This window comes from Plasmodium gonderi (genome assembly GCF_002157705.1).
Source record: "Plasmodium gonderi DNA, contig: Chr09, whole genome shotgun sequence".
In the NCBI taxonomy this organism is placed as follows: domain Eukaryota; phylum Apicomplexa; class Aconoidasida; order Haemosporida; family Plasmodiidae; genus Plasmodium; species Plasmodium gonderi.
In genome coordinates this window covers 2,136,009-2,154,654 of record NW_021628934.1, presented here as the reverse complement: position 1 = coordinate 2,154,654, position 18,646 = coordinate 2,136,009, and the positions used below count along the sequence as shown (strand labels likewise).

At 28.7% G+C, this 18,646-nt stretch overlaps 3 protein-coding genes across 3 annotated transcripts; 1 reads left to right on the top strand and 2 right to left on the bottom strand.

Annotated features, from left to right (window-relative positions):
• Positions 1-961: 961 nt before the first annotated feature.
• PGO_094350 (conserved Plasmodium protein, unknown function) lies at positions 962-1,497 on the top strand (the record flags this gene model as incomplete). Its single annotated transcript, XM_028688022.1, has 2 exons — positions 962-1,047; positions 1,350-1,497. The coding sequence occupies 2 exons, from the start codon at positions 962-964 to the stop codon at positions 1,495-1,497; spliced, it is 234 nt and encodes a 77-aa protein (XP_028543823.1).
• A 921-nt stretch (positions 1,498-2,418) lies between these two features.
• On the bottom strand, positions 2,419-6,726 carry PGO_094340 (hypothetical protein, conserved; the record flags this gene model as incomplete). The annotated part of the gene is made up of 1 exon (XM_028688021.1): positions 2,419-6,726. The coding sequence occupies one exon, from the start codon at positions 6,724-6,726 to the stop codon at positions 2,419-2,421; it is 4,308 nt and encodes a 1,435-aa protein (XP_028543822.1).
• A 1,901-nt stretch (positions 6,727-8,627) lies between these two features.
• On the bottom strand, positions 8,628-17,762 carry PGO_094330 (tubulin--tyrosine ligase; the record flags this gene model as incomplete). The annotated part of the gene is made up of 1 exon (XM_028688020.1): positions 8,628-17,762. One exon carries the CDS (start codon positions 17,760-17,762, stop codon positions 8,628-8,630), a length of 9,135 nt encoding a protein of 3,044 aa, XP_028543821.1.
• Positions 17,763-18,646: the final 884 nt, after the last annotated feature.

Genomic DNA, 18,646 nt, shown 5'->3' with positions numbered 1-18,646 from the left:
TTATCATGTGTATTTACAATACATAATGTAGTGTTTCAATAATAGTAATATAGCGTGCGTGAAAAAAAAAAAAAAAAAAAAAATTTTAAGCATCATTGACAATTCAGAAAATTTCCTTTATTATTTGTTCCATATTTTGTATCCCATATTATACCTCATGCAATATAACATTAATTATTCTTTATTATTTGATTTCTTTTTAATTTTTTCTGTGTGACACATTTATTCAATACAATTACGAAAATCCGTCAAAAAATATTTTTAACAGTTTGTTTCCTATCCTCAACCACAATGACTTATATATAGAGGAAAAAATGTAATGAATCAAACGGCTTTATATGCCTTTATTGTTCAATCAAAACATGGCTTTAAAGTACTTTTCTTTTTCTCCACTTCAACATTTAGCCCATGTGTTACACTTGATATGCATGAACAAATCGGGTAAATGATATTAACATAAAAGTTTATTTAAAATAATACATTGAGAAGATTTTATAGATTAAAGTTAAAGAAACAAAAAAAAAAAAAAAAAATGCAAAACCTTATCCTTTAAGTGAACATACGCATGCACATATCTATGTATATATAAACATGGAAATTATAAATGCTACAAGTTGATTAAAAATTACGAGCCATTATATGTATACAATTATACATTTAAAAAGCAATTTTGTGCATATACATACCCACGCAGATATTATTCCTTTTCTTTTTTTTTAGAAATCACAACACATTATATTTAACCTCAGATATATATACATGTCCAATAAAAATATTCAAAATACTTTCAATTTCCATATTTTTACGAAAAAACTATTCATTAAATGCTGAGCTTTAAAAGAGCTAAAAATGTTTATATATATATTTTTTTCTTTTCATTCATAGTAATTCTATCATATTAATAAATAAACACTTTTTTTTTTTTTTTACTTTCATTTTTATAACAAGTTAATTTTCCATTATGCAAGAAGAAAAGAACAGTAATTTTTTATTCAAATGTTTTAAATCGTTAAAAAACAATTTAGTTCCAAATGTTCGTGTAACAAGGTAAATTTTTTTTTCATTTTTCTTTTTTTTTTTAACTTACATTCATCGCACTATAACATCTTGGCTATATTTATGTTGTTTACATAAATTATAAAAACACATGCATACTGATATACACAAAAACGTAAATAAAGAATGGAATGACTTCCCCATATTAATTTTACTTTATTCCATTTAACAGAACCGAAAGGGTGTATAAACACAGTGTATTTAAACTTCATTTTCACGCATTGCAATGCTTAGGCAACTTAAGAGTTACACATTGAAAATGCACCAATTTTATTTTTCTATTTCCCTCTCAGATGTGATGCACCAAAAATGTGGAGATTAGCCATGGGTGGTGTAGACCCAGCCACACCTCAAGCAGAATCCCTTATCAATTTTCATAACCATACAGTAACATATATGGTTTTTATTATGTTTACTGTCCTTATGTCTTTAAAGAGATAAATACACATGTACAAACATAGAAATAATTCGAGAATCAAGAATAAATAAGTAATGATGCAGATCTACACTTAAAAAGTAAATGGAACCACCCCAAACAATGATGTTTTAATTAAATGAGAATTCTTTTTTTACACCAACAATATAAGAAAAAGGAACTATATTTCAACATATCTTATACATACAAGTGCCTTTATTATTATTCATTCACATTACCTCGGTGTATATGCTCAATATACATATAGGATTTTTTTTTTTTTTTTTTTTTTGCAATCAAATTTACGCCATTTCAACGTTGTGTATATATTGTGTAAGATATTTAAAAGCCATATAAAATTGTTAGAAAGCAGTTTAAAATTGAAGTGAAAAAAGTATAAATTAAATGCCAAATCTGGAATATGAGTATACATGTATATACATATATGTGTGTGTGTTTGTGTAGCTTTGCTAGAGCCAAAAAAATTGGGTCATATTTGACATAAGACAGATCTGTTTTGTAGGCGGTGTCATTGACATTATTTTCTTACAAAGAAAAATTTTGAAATAAAAAAAAAAAAAAAAAAAGGTAAAAATTGAAGCATATATGAACTATCTAAAACAAAAACATGTAGTGAGATATGTTCATTTATAAAAATGAAATGCAATGGAGCATTTCTCATCAAAAAGAAACAACATAGTAGGATTCATCATCAGGTTTAAAATGGGTCTACAAAGATCTGCTTCATTAAATTGGGTAACCATTGTAATTGTCAGTGGGTACCACTTGCACTGGGAATCAACAATGGATATTTTATAATTAACAATACTTCTAATAATACTGCTACGAATGATAATAATAATGTCTCCAATACTACTGCTAACAACACTAATAGCAAAAAAACTGATATATCTTAATAAAAAAATCCCTTTGATCACATGAAATGTTCACTGATATACGTTATTCACAAATTTATTTACATTATTTTCTTTGTTGTTATATATATCATCCTTTTTATAAATCACTGTTGCTTGTTCGTCGTAGTCAATGACAATGGGCTCGTAAATCAGCATGAGCTTATACAACATATTTTTGTAAACCAAGATTTTATCTTTTAAGTTTTCATAGCAAAATTTCGAGTTTGAATTGTAATTATTGGTGATATCAAATATTTCGTTTTCGTATTCTTCCCTGCTTTTGTCTAATAATTTTCTGTCTTTGTTCTTGCTTTGTGAATTATCTTTCTTTTTTTTTTTATTCGTGGAGTTCTTGGTGCCTTTGCTTGACGCATTTTCTATGTTTTTTTGCTGACAGTTACGATTATTATTGTTAATATTATTGTTATTAATGTTGTCATATTTTCCCCTATTATCCTTTTCGACTTTTGCTAAACTGTTCTTTTCTTCTTTTAAATTATCCCTTTTTATATTTTGTTTACTTATAGACGAATCTTTGAGTATGTTGGGTTCTTTGTCTTTCCCAGATGTGTCTGTTTCGTGAGTTTTTTTTTTATCTAAATTTTTTTCTTCTTCTTTTTCCTTTTCTCCCATTGAGAAATCTTCATACTTTTTCGTCTTATCAACATTTTGCAAAAACATACTCTCATTCGCAAGTCCATCTGTGTCTTTTTCTGAACTCATCATCCTACTCCCTATATCAATATTGGAATTGTTGCAAACTGATGCACTGTAAGATTCTTCCTTAGCTGAAGAATTAACTCCCATTGCACTACAGTAATTATCTGCTAATATACCGTCTACTTTGGAATGATCTTCACATTTATCTACGGCTTGTTCATCTAAATCATTTAACATATTTTCCCCTAGTGTTTCATCTGAATTATTATTTTTTTTTAAGATTTCTATGATGGGAGATTCGTTCTTACTACTATTCTGTTTGTTCATATCTGCTAAAATTTGTTCATGAAAATTCATCTGGTCTAGCGATAATATAGTTTCATCATCCAAGTATATGAATTTATTTATATTACAAGTATGGTCTTCATCATCAGAATTTTTATAAGAACTATGGCCGGAATCACTATAACTACCTGATTCTAACTTCAAAAATGGTTTATGTCTTATGGACTTTAAAATGTAGCCATAAAAGGTGTACGAAGGTCTTGAAACTAAAACTGTTTTCCTATCAATAACATGTTCATTATAATTTAACAAATTTGTATATGTTTTACTAATTATTAAGTCGTTTTTATTAACATTTACTTCTTCTTTTAATAAAACTATGTTGGTATACCAACTATCACAAGTTCCATACTTCGTCCCAAAATGTTCTCCCTTTCGAATTTCAACATCTATCGTTATTAAAAAACCACAAAAAGGTCCACTCTTTTGAATTTGGAAAATATGATTCCTTTTTTGTATCACTTGATTAGCTACATTTTGTTCTAAATATATATATTCTAATGTTCCAAAATCGGCATTATCATTTTCATCTTCACTTAACAATAAATTAGACCATTCCAGCATGACAGATTGTAATAGTTTACTTTTTGGGCTAATAATTGTTCTTTCTGGGTAATTTTCACTCTTATATATTATATTATCATAGTATGGAAATTTCACAGGGCAGTAGTATGTAGAAATGCTGTAAGGAATACTTTTAACATTCATATTGTAAAACTCTTTACAATTGTATAATTCTTCATCAGCTGCAAATTCATTGTATGACATTTTATTTTCCTTTTTTATATTTTGTTCTTCATTATTCTTATTTTTACCATTATATGTGTGTTCTGTTTGTACTTCATCATATGAAGTTTTTACCACATTGTCATGTAACACACATTTGTCACTGCTTCGATTATTGCTATCATAACTGACATCCTTATTATATTTATTTTTCATATTCCATTTATACAAATACTCCTGATATTTTCTGTAAGCAAATATTTTTTTATGTAAATCGAGGTATATATCTGCTACCCCCTCTTGAGAAGCAAAATCTCCTATTACTTCACTTATTATTAAATCGTAGTTAAAATCACTACAGTATTGTTCATTAATGTTACAATCAAGGTAGTTATAAAAAGAATTTTTCCTTTTTAATCTCCTCTGATCTTCTCCCTCTTTGTATACATACATCTTAGAATAACAATTTATAATTTTAATAAAATCTTCTAAATTATATCCTTCTATTAACTTTTTGGCCATTTCAGATGCATCTTTATTAACTTCTAAAGCATCTACATGTTTAGCTCCATTTAAAATGGAATTTATAGATAACAAAGACAATGGTCCAGTTCCAATTTCAATTATGTTTTTGTTATAAACATAGCACTCTTTATTATTTTCAAAAAATATATATGGATTCTTTGTTCCATTTTTATCGTCTGACGTTTTTACATTTTCCCTGTTATAAGCGTTTATGGTGTTATTCATGCTGTCTATATTTTCCTTTTCAAATTCGCAAGAAGAATTCTGAACTAATATTGTACTGTTATTCTGAGCTGATATATTATCACTACTACTCATATGAGAAAAATCCGTTTTACTATTTCCACAATGTGGCATCACATCTCTCTCTATATATTCACACACATCCTTATGCCCTGTCCATCTCATTGCTGCTCTGTAATAATGCAACCTGTTAAAATCATTTAACATGGTTAAGTGATTATACAAATTAAACTGGTTACATATAGATAATGTATTTTGCTTCTTCCCGTATTTGTATTCTGTTCTTGTAGCTATTTTATTCTTTATAAACTGATTAATTTTTTGTTCTAAAGTAAATTTTTCTCCCCATGTTTGAATTCTTTTTGCACATTCCTGTTCTAACATTTTTTTCGATAAATTCGTTTCCAGACTTTTCAAAAGCCTTACATATTTTTTCTTCACATGCCCTTCACCATTTTCATTAGATGTTTTTTTTGTATCCTTTGTACCATGGAATTCGTCTATATTACGACTAATTCCTTCTTTCATACTTGTATTTTTCTTAGTTCCCGCCATTATGTTATCTTCTGATGTGTTGTGGATTTTGTCATCTTTACCTATTTGGTTACCATCATTTAGTTGTTCCTCCTTATTTACATTTTCTTGAGTACAGCATTCAACCGTAGAGCCATCTTCACTCTGTACATCTTTCTGATCCTTTTCATAAATAAGTTGGACGCTATTTTCCACTTTTCCAATTTTTCCTCTTTTATGATTACTTTTTGTTTTTTCCTTTTTTACACTTTCATTATCCTTAAAATGTGAAAATGTTTTCTTTTTTTTCTTATTCCCTTTTTCGCAAGAATTTGTGTCATATATATTTTTGCCATTATCATCAGAATGTTTCCTCTTGTTCTTATTATTTATTAAATCATCCATTCGATGCTCTTTTTCTTCATCATTAAGCATTTCATAATTACCTTTTCTATTTGATGTATTCTCATTCTTTTCATTACACACATTTCCCTGATCGGTTATCTGATTAACCGCCATGTTATTGCATTCATATTTCAATTCTAAATTACCATCATTTGTTTTATTACAGAATTCTTTACTGGACTTGCATTTCTTCTTTTTTACGTTTTTGCTACTGTTAATTAGCGATGTAGTAGTTTCTTTTATTTTTCTTAAGCTTTCATCGCAGGTGTATTCTTTCGTATAACGATTGGAGTAATTTATTTTTACTACCATCTCACTTTCACTTATGTTATTGCCACCTTTGTCCAATTCATTTGGGGTTACATGTTTATTTAGTTCTACCTCTCTATGTGTCAATATTTCTATCTCACCCTCTAAAATGTTATTCTTCCACATTTTCCCTTTTCTATTACACTTATAATTAGCACTTTCATCTTCTGCACGGTTAACCCTTAAACTTACAATTTCCTCTTTGCCATTATTTTCCATAACATTGCTATCCTCCTCCTTGTCGTTCTTATTAGAGTATTCCTCCGTGTAACTCGAACAACTGGTGTCATTTTTCGTTCCCATGTAAAAAGATTTTCCTTTTTCATTTTCATATTCCAATTTATCAATCTCATGTAAATCTAAGGTCATGCTTTTCTTTTCTATCTTTTTAGTTATTTCATATTCCATAAATTTTTTGTCTGTATTTTTGATATTACACTTGTTACTATTCTTATTAACATCCCCTGCTTGAACATTCCATGTTTCATTTATTTTTAATGGATTAGTGTCATTACCTTTCAACACATGTTTATTCATATCTTCACAAGTGCATTCTGCTTTTGATCTGTTTTGCGTATGAGTTAAGATTTTGTAATTGTTTTCAATATTCATATTATGCGTATCTTCAGCCCTTCTGAAGCTTATATTTTTGTATTAAACAATATTTTTTTTTTTTTTTTTTTTTAAAAGGTGTTTGAATTTATTTGTAACTTCATTTACAATACTGCTTGGGTAAGCAGTGTTCCCTTTCTGTGCATTATGCATATGTTTATATATATACATATCTATGTGTATGCATATGTATATATGTTTGTATGCACTGTTGTCAATTTTAATATCATGTCAACGGGGTGTTACAAAGAAAGAAGCGTTGCTATTTGTTTCTAAACAAAATGAAATTGTAAAGTTTCTTTCTTGTTAATATTATCATTTTATTTTCTTAAAATGTTCTTGCTATATAATGCATTTTTTTTTTTTTTTTTTTTTTTTGATTTAAAGCAATGGATGCAGGTACATATTGTCAAATGGTTTTGCAGTGTCATAATCTCTTATACAATGTGCTCCTTAATACACATCAAAATATCATTTTCCTTTTTTTTTTGAATTCGTTATCTGGAATAATTACCTCAAGTGCGACAAATAACGTTCTTATGAATGCTTTTAAAAGCATTTCTTTGTTTTTGTTTTTTAAATAATATATTAAAAAGGTGTTATGGGAAAAGTTAATATGCTTAAGTGTAATTCCTTAAAATGATGAAATGTATTTCTCTTGGTTTTCTTTTTAACACTTTTTTGTATCCCTAAGTCTTTGTGGTGTATTTTTCTAGGGAAATTTTGCACGAATGGATTTGTGTTTTTCTCCATAAGTTGTGTAACCCAAAAATGGGTAATAAAACAAAAAAAAAATAATCGAATTGTTGAACAATTACTCAACTGAACAATTATAAAATTGAGTAAATGTAATGCAGTACATCTTTTTCAACCCCAAAATTTGCAAAAATTGAAACACATGTGTGTAGCATTTTTCCAATTCCTCACCATAAAAAAACTGGTTGTACTTTTTTTTTTTTTTTTTACCTCCCTTCTAACCATTTTAAGGTGTGTTCACACATTTGGGAAATATTCACCTTCTTTGAACTTCCAAACTTTCCAAATTTTTATGGGAAACAATTCTTTAAATGTTCATGGAAAAAAAAAATGCAGACATACACATTATACATGAATGAGCACAAGCATTATTATATATCTTCATGCATACAATATCTTACATAATCAAAATGGTGTAATTACTGGATAACGTACCTAGAAAATAAACTATTTCAACTTTTTTCTTTTTCACAAATTAACACATTTAGGCTTATCATTTTTTGAGTTCTGTTAAAAATTAATTCTTTTCGAATAACTTACTCAAAATAACGAAACGTGCACCTTTGTCGTACAAAAAAGGAAAATATAATAAGATAAAAATAATTTTATAACGTAGTAAAAAATTTTGGATAAAAATTGGATTCAATTTCATTTTTATAAAGGTACAACTCTTTTTATTTCTTCTTTCACAATTCTTTAAAAAAAAAAAAAAAAAAAAAAAAAAACCCTAAAAATTATACATATCGACAACTAAAATAAAGTCACAATTAAAAACAGGATAAGAAGATAAGGCACAAAAACAAGAACAAAAAAAAAAAAAAAAATTAACATAAAAATTTAGACGATGGTAAAGTGATATTATATATAGCAAAATAAAACGGCAAAAAAAAAGACGAATTGTGCAAAATTATAGAGAATCAAATGATGACAACTTAAAGGACATTATTGTAATGAAAATTACTTCATAAAATAGATAAACAAAAACACATTTAACAAGTATAGAAAAAAAAGGAATGTACAAATATGATGCACCCCCCCCAAAAAAAAAAAATATTAAAAAATAAAGCATTAACTTTAAATGCCATAATATGCTAAAACCTAACGCCAACTCATTTTGTATTTTTTATAAATAATATTGTAAGAAATTACGAATGTTGTGTTATTCCATATTTATTAAAAATAAAATTTAAAAAAGTTTCCAAGCAAGCATTTTTAACAGTGGGGTTAACACTTATTTGAATATACTCATACAAATTGTAAATATTGCTGCAAACATTTTTATGCCATAAATAATTTTTTTTTTTTCTCCCCTCTATATTGTGAATTGCATTATTGGTACAGTTTGTTCTACTCAATTCTGGATTAAGAGGCCCATATAATACCTCTCTTCCTTTCTCAAGAAAATTATTAACGTCCTTTTTTGACGAATTCATGAGGTAGTTACAATTATTTTCCCTTTTTAAATGAGTATTATTATTTGCATCCTTTTCTCCTTTCTTTTTATTCTTGACATATTTTTTCACATTACCAATCCCCGTATCGTTAGTTCCGTTAGCAAATAAATTGTTTTCTTGGTTGCTTAATTCATCAAAAGCTACACTATTATAAGGGTATAAGACATTGTGCGAACTAACATAGCTAATAAATGGAAATATTAAAAGAGCTACTTGTTGCATTAGTAAAAAAAAGTCGATAACTGTTAATCCTTGATTTTTGTTAATATACTTGCTGAAGAATACTTGTCTTGTAAATAAATATTCCAGGTCATAAATGTTCATTTTCTTTTTTCTTTTACCTTTGTATTTCGTGCTGTTAATTCCTATCGTGTTAAAATTCATCAGATTGTTTGAAGTTGGAGCTAGGGAAAACGGGCAAAACATGGAGGAGTAATACGAATTATTACCAATGATTTTATTGCAACGGTTACTATCACTTCTATTACCCTCCTTACTATTGCCATTACAAGTAGCCTTTCCGCTTGCTTTGTTTTTATCCACTAATGGAGTTCCCCTCTTATTATGCATCACTTCTTCCATTTTTACACGATTCACGCTGTTGCAGAGAGAAGAATATCTTCCTATTTCTCCATCCTTGCTTTTGTGCTTGTGAACACTATCTTCTGAAATAGCGTCATTTGATAAATTAGCGGGATTTCGAAAGCTGAAGCACTTAGAATAATTCTCAGCATTAATATACCTTTTTTTTTCCATTCCATTATTACTGTTATCATAATTTTTATTTTTCAAAGCTTCTTTAACAATTTGATACATTTGGTTTTCATGAGAGTTCTTATTAATTTCGAATAAATTGTTGTAAGTACTAGAAGGAATGTCTATATTTTCAATTATTTTATTTATTTTTATATCTGCACACATACAGAGGAATGTATTTTTGTCAATATAATATTCAACCTTTTTATTGTTTTTCTTTAAATTATTATCATATTTTTTTAAAATAAAATCGAATAAAAAATAACAATCATTGTATATTTTCATTTCGTTATAATATTTGCTCGCTTCTTTTTTTAAATTTATATATACATTCTTTTCTAACACATTATTTTTTAACGGATGTAAAATGTCTTTTCTAACCTTTGTGTATGTCTTTTTGAGGTTAAATGAAATATTTTTATTGTACAATTCTTCAAAATTGTTTATGTCATTATTGTTAATATATCTAATCCCAAGTACATTCAAGCAGTTCATATATTTATATAAGTTACTTCTAATCATAATGAAATTTTCGATTTTCTTTTTATACACACTATCACTAATGTTTCTGTAAATTGATTTATATGTTTCTATGTCATCATGTAAAAATTTATCAAACTCAATATCTTCTTGATTATCAATCTGTACATATGTTTCCTTGTTTAAAATGCTAGAATCCATTAATTTCTTTTCACTTTTTAAAAGTTCGTTATAACTGCACTTTTTTTCCATTTCTTCATCAAGACAATCTTTCTCTCTTTTCCTAGTGTATCGTATGTCTCCACGTTTATTACTTCTATTCCTCAACGCATCATTTTTTTCTCTTTCACTCAACTGGTTAATGAAATTGTTTTCCACATGCTTATCACTGATGTCCTTTCTATCGTCACCGCTGTAATTCCCACAATTGCTGTTACTGCTGTAACTGCTGTAATTGCTGTAGCTGCTGCAGCTATTGTAGAAGTTGTATGCATAAGCACTACTTCCATCGCCTTCTATTCCTTCCGCGAAATTTGATTTTCCACATTTACCATTTTGTACATCATTATCTTCATAATCCAGACCTGACACTTTATACACGTTTTTGTTATTCGAGAAGGAGCACTCCCCTTCATCATACATTTCGATATGCTGCTTTGCTAAATTGTTTATAACATTCATTTTTTGTTCTTCATCAAGAAAATTCTCACGATTATTATCATTACCATCGTCATAACCATGGACATCAATTTTCTGCAATGCCTTGTTTACATAACAATTATTGTTTCTGCTTGACGGACTTGAAAGGTTTTTCTTATTTTCGATTGCCTGATTTTTTTGATTCGATGTGGTTTTTTCCTTTGATATTGTTTCTCCGTTACTTTTATTCTTTTTTTTCTGTGTGTACCCTTCCGTGGACCCTTCATGATTGTCTCCTTTAAACTGATCACATCTTCGTCCTTGTCCTCCTTGTTCTTCTTCTACTCCTCCATCCCCCTCATCATCCATTTCATTGGACAAACTGAAACTTCCGATATCATTTTCATCAACGCATGTGTCAACGTTACTCATATTTTCCTTTTTTAAGTATACATTATTTTTCGTTTTTCCTTTTTTTTTTATCGAACTACACATCAGCTGATCATTATTTCCTATATTTCCCTTTTGCAAACTATTAATGTTGCAGTTTCTTGATAAATCATATTGTTTATTACGAGACAGTGAGGCACCACATTCTCTTTTCGGGTAATTCTTTCTATTATTTGAAATAATTTTGCTTACATCACTATGCACAATGGAGGTGCTTTTTTTATTTGTTTTGTTATTACCATCTATGACTGACTTGAGATTCTCCTTTGATAAATAAATGCTACTAGATGTATCTTTTTCATTAATTTTTCTTTTATTGTCCACAAAATTTTTAATATTCCTATTATTCAAGGTAATAAAAGTGTCATGTTTGAATCCTTTTCGTATGTTCATTTTTTCTGTTTTTTTTTTATTTTTATTATCATTGAATATGTTATTATGCTTGTCTTTTTTCTCTATTTTGTTATTAATACATAGGGCTGTACACTTTTTGTTCTTTTTTTTCAAATATTTTTTATAAATTTTCTGATATACTATTAAAAACATTTCACTTATTACCGGTTCCTTAACATACCTGTCAAACATGCTTTCTAATTGTATTTCAAAATTGGTGTAGCTTGGATCTATGTAATCAATTCTTAAGGAAGGATTAGAATTAACTTCTAATAACCACGCTTTTCCATTATCATCCAGCAGTATATCTAATCCGATTAATTGATAAAAGTAAAAATTATTATTAAAATTATACTTTATTTTTTCTTTAATGTAAGAATAAATTGCTAAAGAAGTTAAACACGTAATTTTTTTTATTTGTCTCCATATATCATCTATATCATATCCATTATTTTTTAAATAAATAAAAACATCACTTAATAATTGTTTATTATTGTTTTTATCATGAATATTTTTTTTTCTTATATACTTCTCATTATCCTTATTGATACTATAGTTAGTTAAGTGTATATAAGTATTGCACATATATCTTCTTTTTTTTTTATATTCCTCAGTACACAGCCTAGCAAAACCAACTTTTGACAAATATATTTTAGGATAATTTTTTCCTGGAAGCAATAAAATATAAATGCGAAAATCAAATTTCTTCTTATACATCAACAAAGGATTGTCTATATATTTCTGAATTATGTAGCAGTTATACCCATTTAGTATATTTATATTAATGTCATTGTATTTATGAATTACTTTTACCCCTATACCCATACTACCACAATCTGGCTTCATAATATAATAATCTTTGTTATTACTATTTAAAACATATTTTATAATATTCTTATTTTCTGGTAATACAAATGTATTTGGATAAAAATCATACAAAGACGGAAATATGAGGGATAAATGGGAAAGTAAAAATGTTAAGGCCTTTTTTTTTGTATACATATACATTGAAGGTATTCTATTTATAATTTTCTTCTTTTTCATATAATTGTAATGATCAAAATCGGTTATATTATATCCTATCCAATAAAACACTCCTTTATTTGTGTTGTCAATACACTTTTTCCAATTCAGTTTGCTAATACATGTATGTATTAATACTCTTTCATATCTAGCCAATTTTGTGTTTATGATAATATTATTTTTTCTTTTTATGTACATATTTTTCGAATTAACCTTAACTATATTGTCTTTGCTCCATGGTAGAGCCACTTTTCTCCTTCGTCTCTTCCTCAGTTTTTCCTCTGATTTATTGCTAGCTGCCTTGCACATATTACGTCCATTAAGTCCATTACCTGCATTGCAGCAGTTTTCTCTATTACCTCTACAACCGCTACTGCCTCTACTACCGCCATTGCCTCTACTACCGCTTCTGCCTCTACTACCGCTGCTGCATCTACTACCGCTTCTGCCTCTACTACCGCTACTGCCTCTACTACCACTATTGCAGCTCTTGTGGCTATTACAACCACTGTTCCTGTTGTTCGCATCGTTGCTACCAGTTTCGTCTTTATTCACATATAATTTGCACTGATTAGTTTCCTCTTTAAATCCATCGAACTCATCGCTTATTTTCATATCATTCAAGTTCTTTTCTTCATCACCATTAGCTGAAAATTCCTGGTTACTATTTTCTCTGGCTTTTATTAACATATAGGACCTTTCTGTATCCCACTTTTGAGCAGAAAGTGTAAACAGTTCTTCCTTATATTCCTTATTCCTGTCAAAATTATCACTGTTTTCTTTATTCTCCATTTTAAACTGATTAACACTATGATTTATCATGCTACTTGAATTCCCATCATCAGAATACCAATTTGTCTTTACACCAACATCACATTCTCCTTCATTTTTATTGCTATTTATTTCTGCTGTAGATAATTCGTTATTAAAAGGATAGTTGAATTTTCCATATGAAACTTTTAAGTTATTGACTTTCATTTTCTCACATTTTTCATTACTTAAGTAATATTCATTGTCCCTTTTTTTGATGTATCTGCCTGCTTTATTCTCAATCTCTACGAATGCTTTGTTCACACTACCCTTTTCAATGTTGCTTAAGGACGAAATATTATTATTTTCTTTATTTTTTAAAGAGTATGTACCCATTTTTAATTTCCCCTTGCCGCTTTTTATTTTTGTATTCTTATTCATATTATTTAAGTGATAAATATATGAGTCTGTTAAGTTTTCCATACTATACTTCGTTACACAGTTTTCCAATTCATATATGTTTATATTCAAAATATCCTCATCTATTTTTTTTCTTTCCAATTCAGTGCTTTCTATGTTCATACTTTGTTTAAATTTATCATCTGAGAAACCTTTTAATGACATAATTTTTTCCATTCCACAATTTTTTCGATTGTCACTGTCGACCATAATACTGTTATTTCTCATGCCGTCTAAAAAAAAATTCGTATTTGATGTAACGCACCCTATCTTTTCCACAATTTTCATATTTCCCTTATCCGAGTTTATTTTTTTCTCAAAATTGCAAAAAGAATCGCATGACTGTTTATTATTTTCGTCTCCTGGTAAGCAATCCCTTTTTCCTTTACTTTCATTTTTTAAATTATTCATCCACTCATTGCCTTTGTCGCTATCATTATTGTTACCACTATTGTTATCCTTGATAACAGTTTCGTCTATTTGCTGTTCAGTATTCCTCATCAGCATTTGGATTTCTTCATTCTGTACGCTTTCTTTACTTGCACAATCCCATTGTGGCATCAGCGGAATCATATTTTTGTCTTCAACATCTGTCGTCTTCATGCTACATCTTTTTACAGTGCAGGTTGTATTCTCATTAATTGGTTTATTTAAGTGCAAGCTTTTTTTCTTTTCATTCACAGTTTCTTTATTTATTCTTTCTTTTATTATGTCCACCTTAATTCCGCTTTTTTGAACATTTCTGAAAGGGCTTGACACTTCTTTTTCCTCATAAAACAAATTTAGTTGTTCACGTCGTTTTCCTATCAGGTGCACATTTTCACTGGGTACGTTAAAACTGATTTGTCTTTTTCCTATTCTTATTAATCCTTTCTCATTTTGATCAAAATAATAATACCCTTGGTCAGTTGTTTTACTAGCGTTACTGGTCCCATTAGCACATGTTATATCTTTGGATATATCTAAAATTACGTTGCTATTTTTATCATATGCTTTTTTATTGAGAAGTTCCTTACTTTTAAGAAAATATTTATCAGGACTAACCTTTTCACTTGTTCTGTTCGAACCTGTTAGTAATGTTACATTACTTAAATAGATTGGGATATTTTCATGTAGTTCCTCATACGCAACTGTTTTTTCTATTCCCTTTTCTTCACCTTGCTTATCCCATTCATTAATATTAACTTTGTGATTATCACATTTCAAATAGTTTTTCTCTATAACGCTTCTTTTATATGTTTTTTTTGATTCATTTTGGAGTTTATTAGCATTTATTAGATCTGTCATTTTCTCTCCCCCGTAATTTATGATACCATTGGTCATGTATATTGTTTGGTTATCATACTGAGTATCCATTTTTTCACTACCATTATGATTTTCGCAATGGTTCTTATCATCTAGCCTATTCACAATGTATCCAATTCCGTTCCCATTAATCATGTTAACACTACCACCATTAATCCTTTTTACATTTTTTGAAATAATTCCTTCGCTATTTTTATTCACATGTGCTATAGTGGGAACTTTCTGCCGGTTCGTAAAAGACGGATGTATAGCAGGGCATAAATGGTTCGAAGAAGATGAACATTTGGCAGTATACAAATGGTTGGGCGTAGAAGGTGGGGTATAAATAAGTTGAACGGGTTTCTTTCCTTTACATAACAACAGGTTGTCTCTTTTGTAATTCATCATGTAGTCATTCTTCATCCTGTTAACATCACTCGAAGTAGCACTAAATTTTGGATGCAAATTTGAGAAGTATTTCTTTTTTAAAACATGATATTTTTGAAAATCTTCATTTCTAATATTTTTTTTGACGTTTTCCATGATGTAACAGTTGTCTCTTTCGCCTCCAACTTCTTCTTCCTTCTTAAAACAATATTTATTTGTATTCACAAAATTGTACTTTCCATTGTTCGTGTTCTTATGTAGTATCAAATCATAATCTTCTTTGTTGTCATATATTTTGGTGCTATTCATAGGGACTGGTTCTCTAGTAAGATAATTAAAATGTGTGCTACTTTTTTTTCCATTGTCATTTACTTCCTTTTTCAACATATAAAAACGTGATACATTATCATGATTATTAGCAACATTTCCTTTCTTCAATGCAGCTAAGGAATTGCTATTGCTGTAATTTTTTATTATATTTTTATTTCTTACTACCTCGTTCATATGGTTAGAATAGCTCTTATTTTTACATTTAAAACTATTGAAATGTGTTTCTTCTTCGATTTTGTAGTCCTTATTGAACTCCTTTTTACTAACACAACTGTTTCCACCACTGTTACCACATTTACTACACTTACTACTACACACATTTTTAAATAGTTTTTGCCTATTAGGACTGAGGGAATTGCCATAGCTATCATTAACTGATGTATCATTTTTCATAGAATATATGAACAACCTATTCCTGTGTAACAAATTAGGACCATCACTTTTATTCATGTATTTTTTCTGATTGACATTCACTAAAGACCCTCTACTCATTTCACATGAGTTAGCATTTGTCTTCAATTGTAGATTGACATAATTGTTTAAATTTGTATTTTTCATTATGTGGCAATTTTCCATTCCCTTCCGATATAGTTGCACCTCTTCAAGAACATTTCCAGATGAATACGTTTTGGAAATTTTCTCTTCTTCCTTCCTATTTTCATTCAAAAAAATGGGAAAAGGGATAATTTTATTTCCCCCACTCTTTGAATTGCTTACACTTTTATTACTAATATTTTTAAGGGAAAAAGTTCTTCTTAGACAATTCCCATTTTCACATTTTGGATACTGTTCTGCATTTCTGTGCAGTGAGACATTGGGGGAGATTATGGTACTTGTGATTTTATTACTACTAATATTGTTACCGCTTCTATAATTGTTACCATCACGTTTATTACTATCACTTCTGTTGTTGTTACCTGTGCTGCCATCAACAAGATGAACAGATCTGGCACTACTAGGTAATCGTTCGAACCTAGTCCCTACCATCTCGTTCGTAATCCCTTCATGTGTTACATTTTTTATTTCCATTTCATAAGCAGAAATTTCTTTTTTCTTTTCATTCGAATTGATATGACTTAATGACCTTCCAATATTCGCATTCTCGTAAAAATTATAATTACTCAAATTTTCACCTTTCACATTTAGATCAAGGGAAGATAATTTTACATAGTTATTTAGATTATTATGTGGTTCCCAATTTGGAACATTATTTTCAGTTATTAATTTACTACCCTTTTCATCATATCGGATATCTTTATCATAAAAATGTCCTACTTTCCTTTTATCACAATTGCCATTTGTATGTATATCGACCTGAGATACGTATTGATTCGAAACATAATTTTCGGGGGTTAAAATTCCTATACCATTTTCAGTAGTATTATTCGATTTCCCCTTCAATAAGGCATAATCATGTTGATAATTAGAATCATATTTGACAAAAGTATTTTTTAAATGGTAATATGGGTTCTGTGTTGTGTACAAACTTAACAAATTGTTCCCGTTGTATAATGAATACACACTATTATTTATGTCCTTTGCATTTTTAGTAAAGGAGTTACTTTTTTCTTGCCCATGGAATGAGCTACTTTGTTTGGGAACTTGTGCAAACGTACAATTATTAGAAAAACAAGCACTTTTATTTACATTCTCTAGTAATAATGCACATTCCTCCTTTTTAACATTCCTTTTGACTAATTTGTCAATATCAATACTTTTCTGTGTTGAAACTTTTAAAAACTCCCATTCCTTTGATTTTTTATGGACACCTTTTAGTAGTGTATGCGTTGGAACAGATTTTGTAATATTTCCTTTTTTCAATTCATTTATATCGTTGCTATATGTGTTATTGAATAATTTACTGAATGCATTCATATTTCTCCTCTCTTAATGCCTTTTCCCCTAAATTTATATCTCGATATATTCATACATATATGTGCACGCATACATATCTATATTCGCAAGCATAACGTGGTGCATGCCTATCTCCCTATGTTGTGTGCTTCTCTTTCTTTCCTTGCAAAATGACACACAAAAGTGATATGTTCCTTCCTATATTTAATTTGAGAAAACAGTGTAAAGTGTGGTCCTGCACGAACTAATTGTCCCTTCGTGTGTGCGTGAGATTATATATGTAGTGAAAAAACAGAAAAAATACCCCCTCTCTTAATTCTGTTGTAGTTTTGCGTTAATTCTATTTAAAATATTGCTTTAATTTTGCTTTAATTCTGCTTTAATTATATTATAACCCCCTTTTACATATTTAAACATTTCCAGAAAAGGAGAGTAACGAATATGCACAACAGGATGTATGCGAATATGCATGCATCATTAAGTACAACATTCCCAAAACAGTTGTATCATCGTTATCTGTTTTTGTGTTCTTATTTAGTGTCATTTCAAGTGTCTGAAAAATTGTCTCAGACAGAATAATACTACAGCTTGACAACTAATGCATTCATTAAATGAACTCTTCAGAATATGCAAAAAAGTGCCCGATTAAAATAATCAACACAAAAAAGGTAAAAGTACTTCTTTTTTTTTTTTTTTTTTCGTAAGCCCGAAGCCCTTTTAGTGCAAACAAAAAGGGCATCAAAAAATAAGCAAATGCATGAAATAGTTCGAATAGTACTCAAAAACAAACAAGAAAAAAAGAAAAACAAAGAATAAATAATTAAGCGAATGAACAAAAGAACAAATGAACAAATGAACAAATGAACAAATGAACAAATGAACAAATTCGTGAACCAACATGTGCA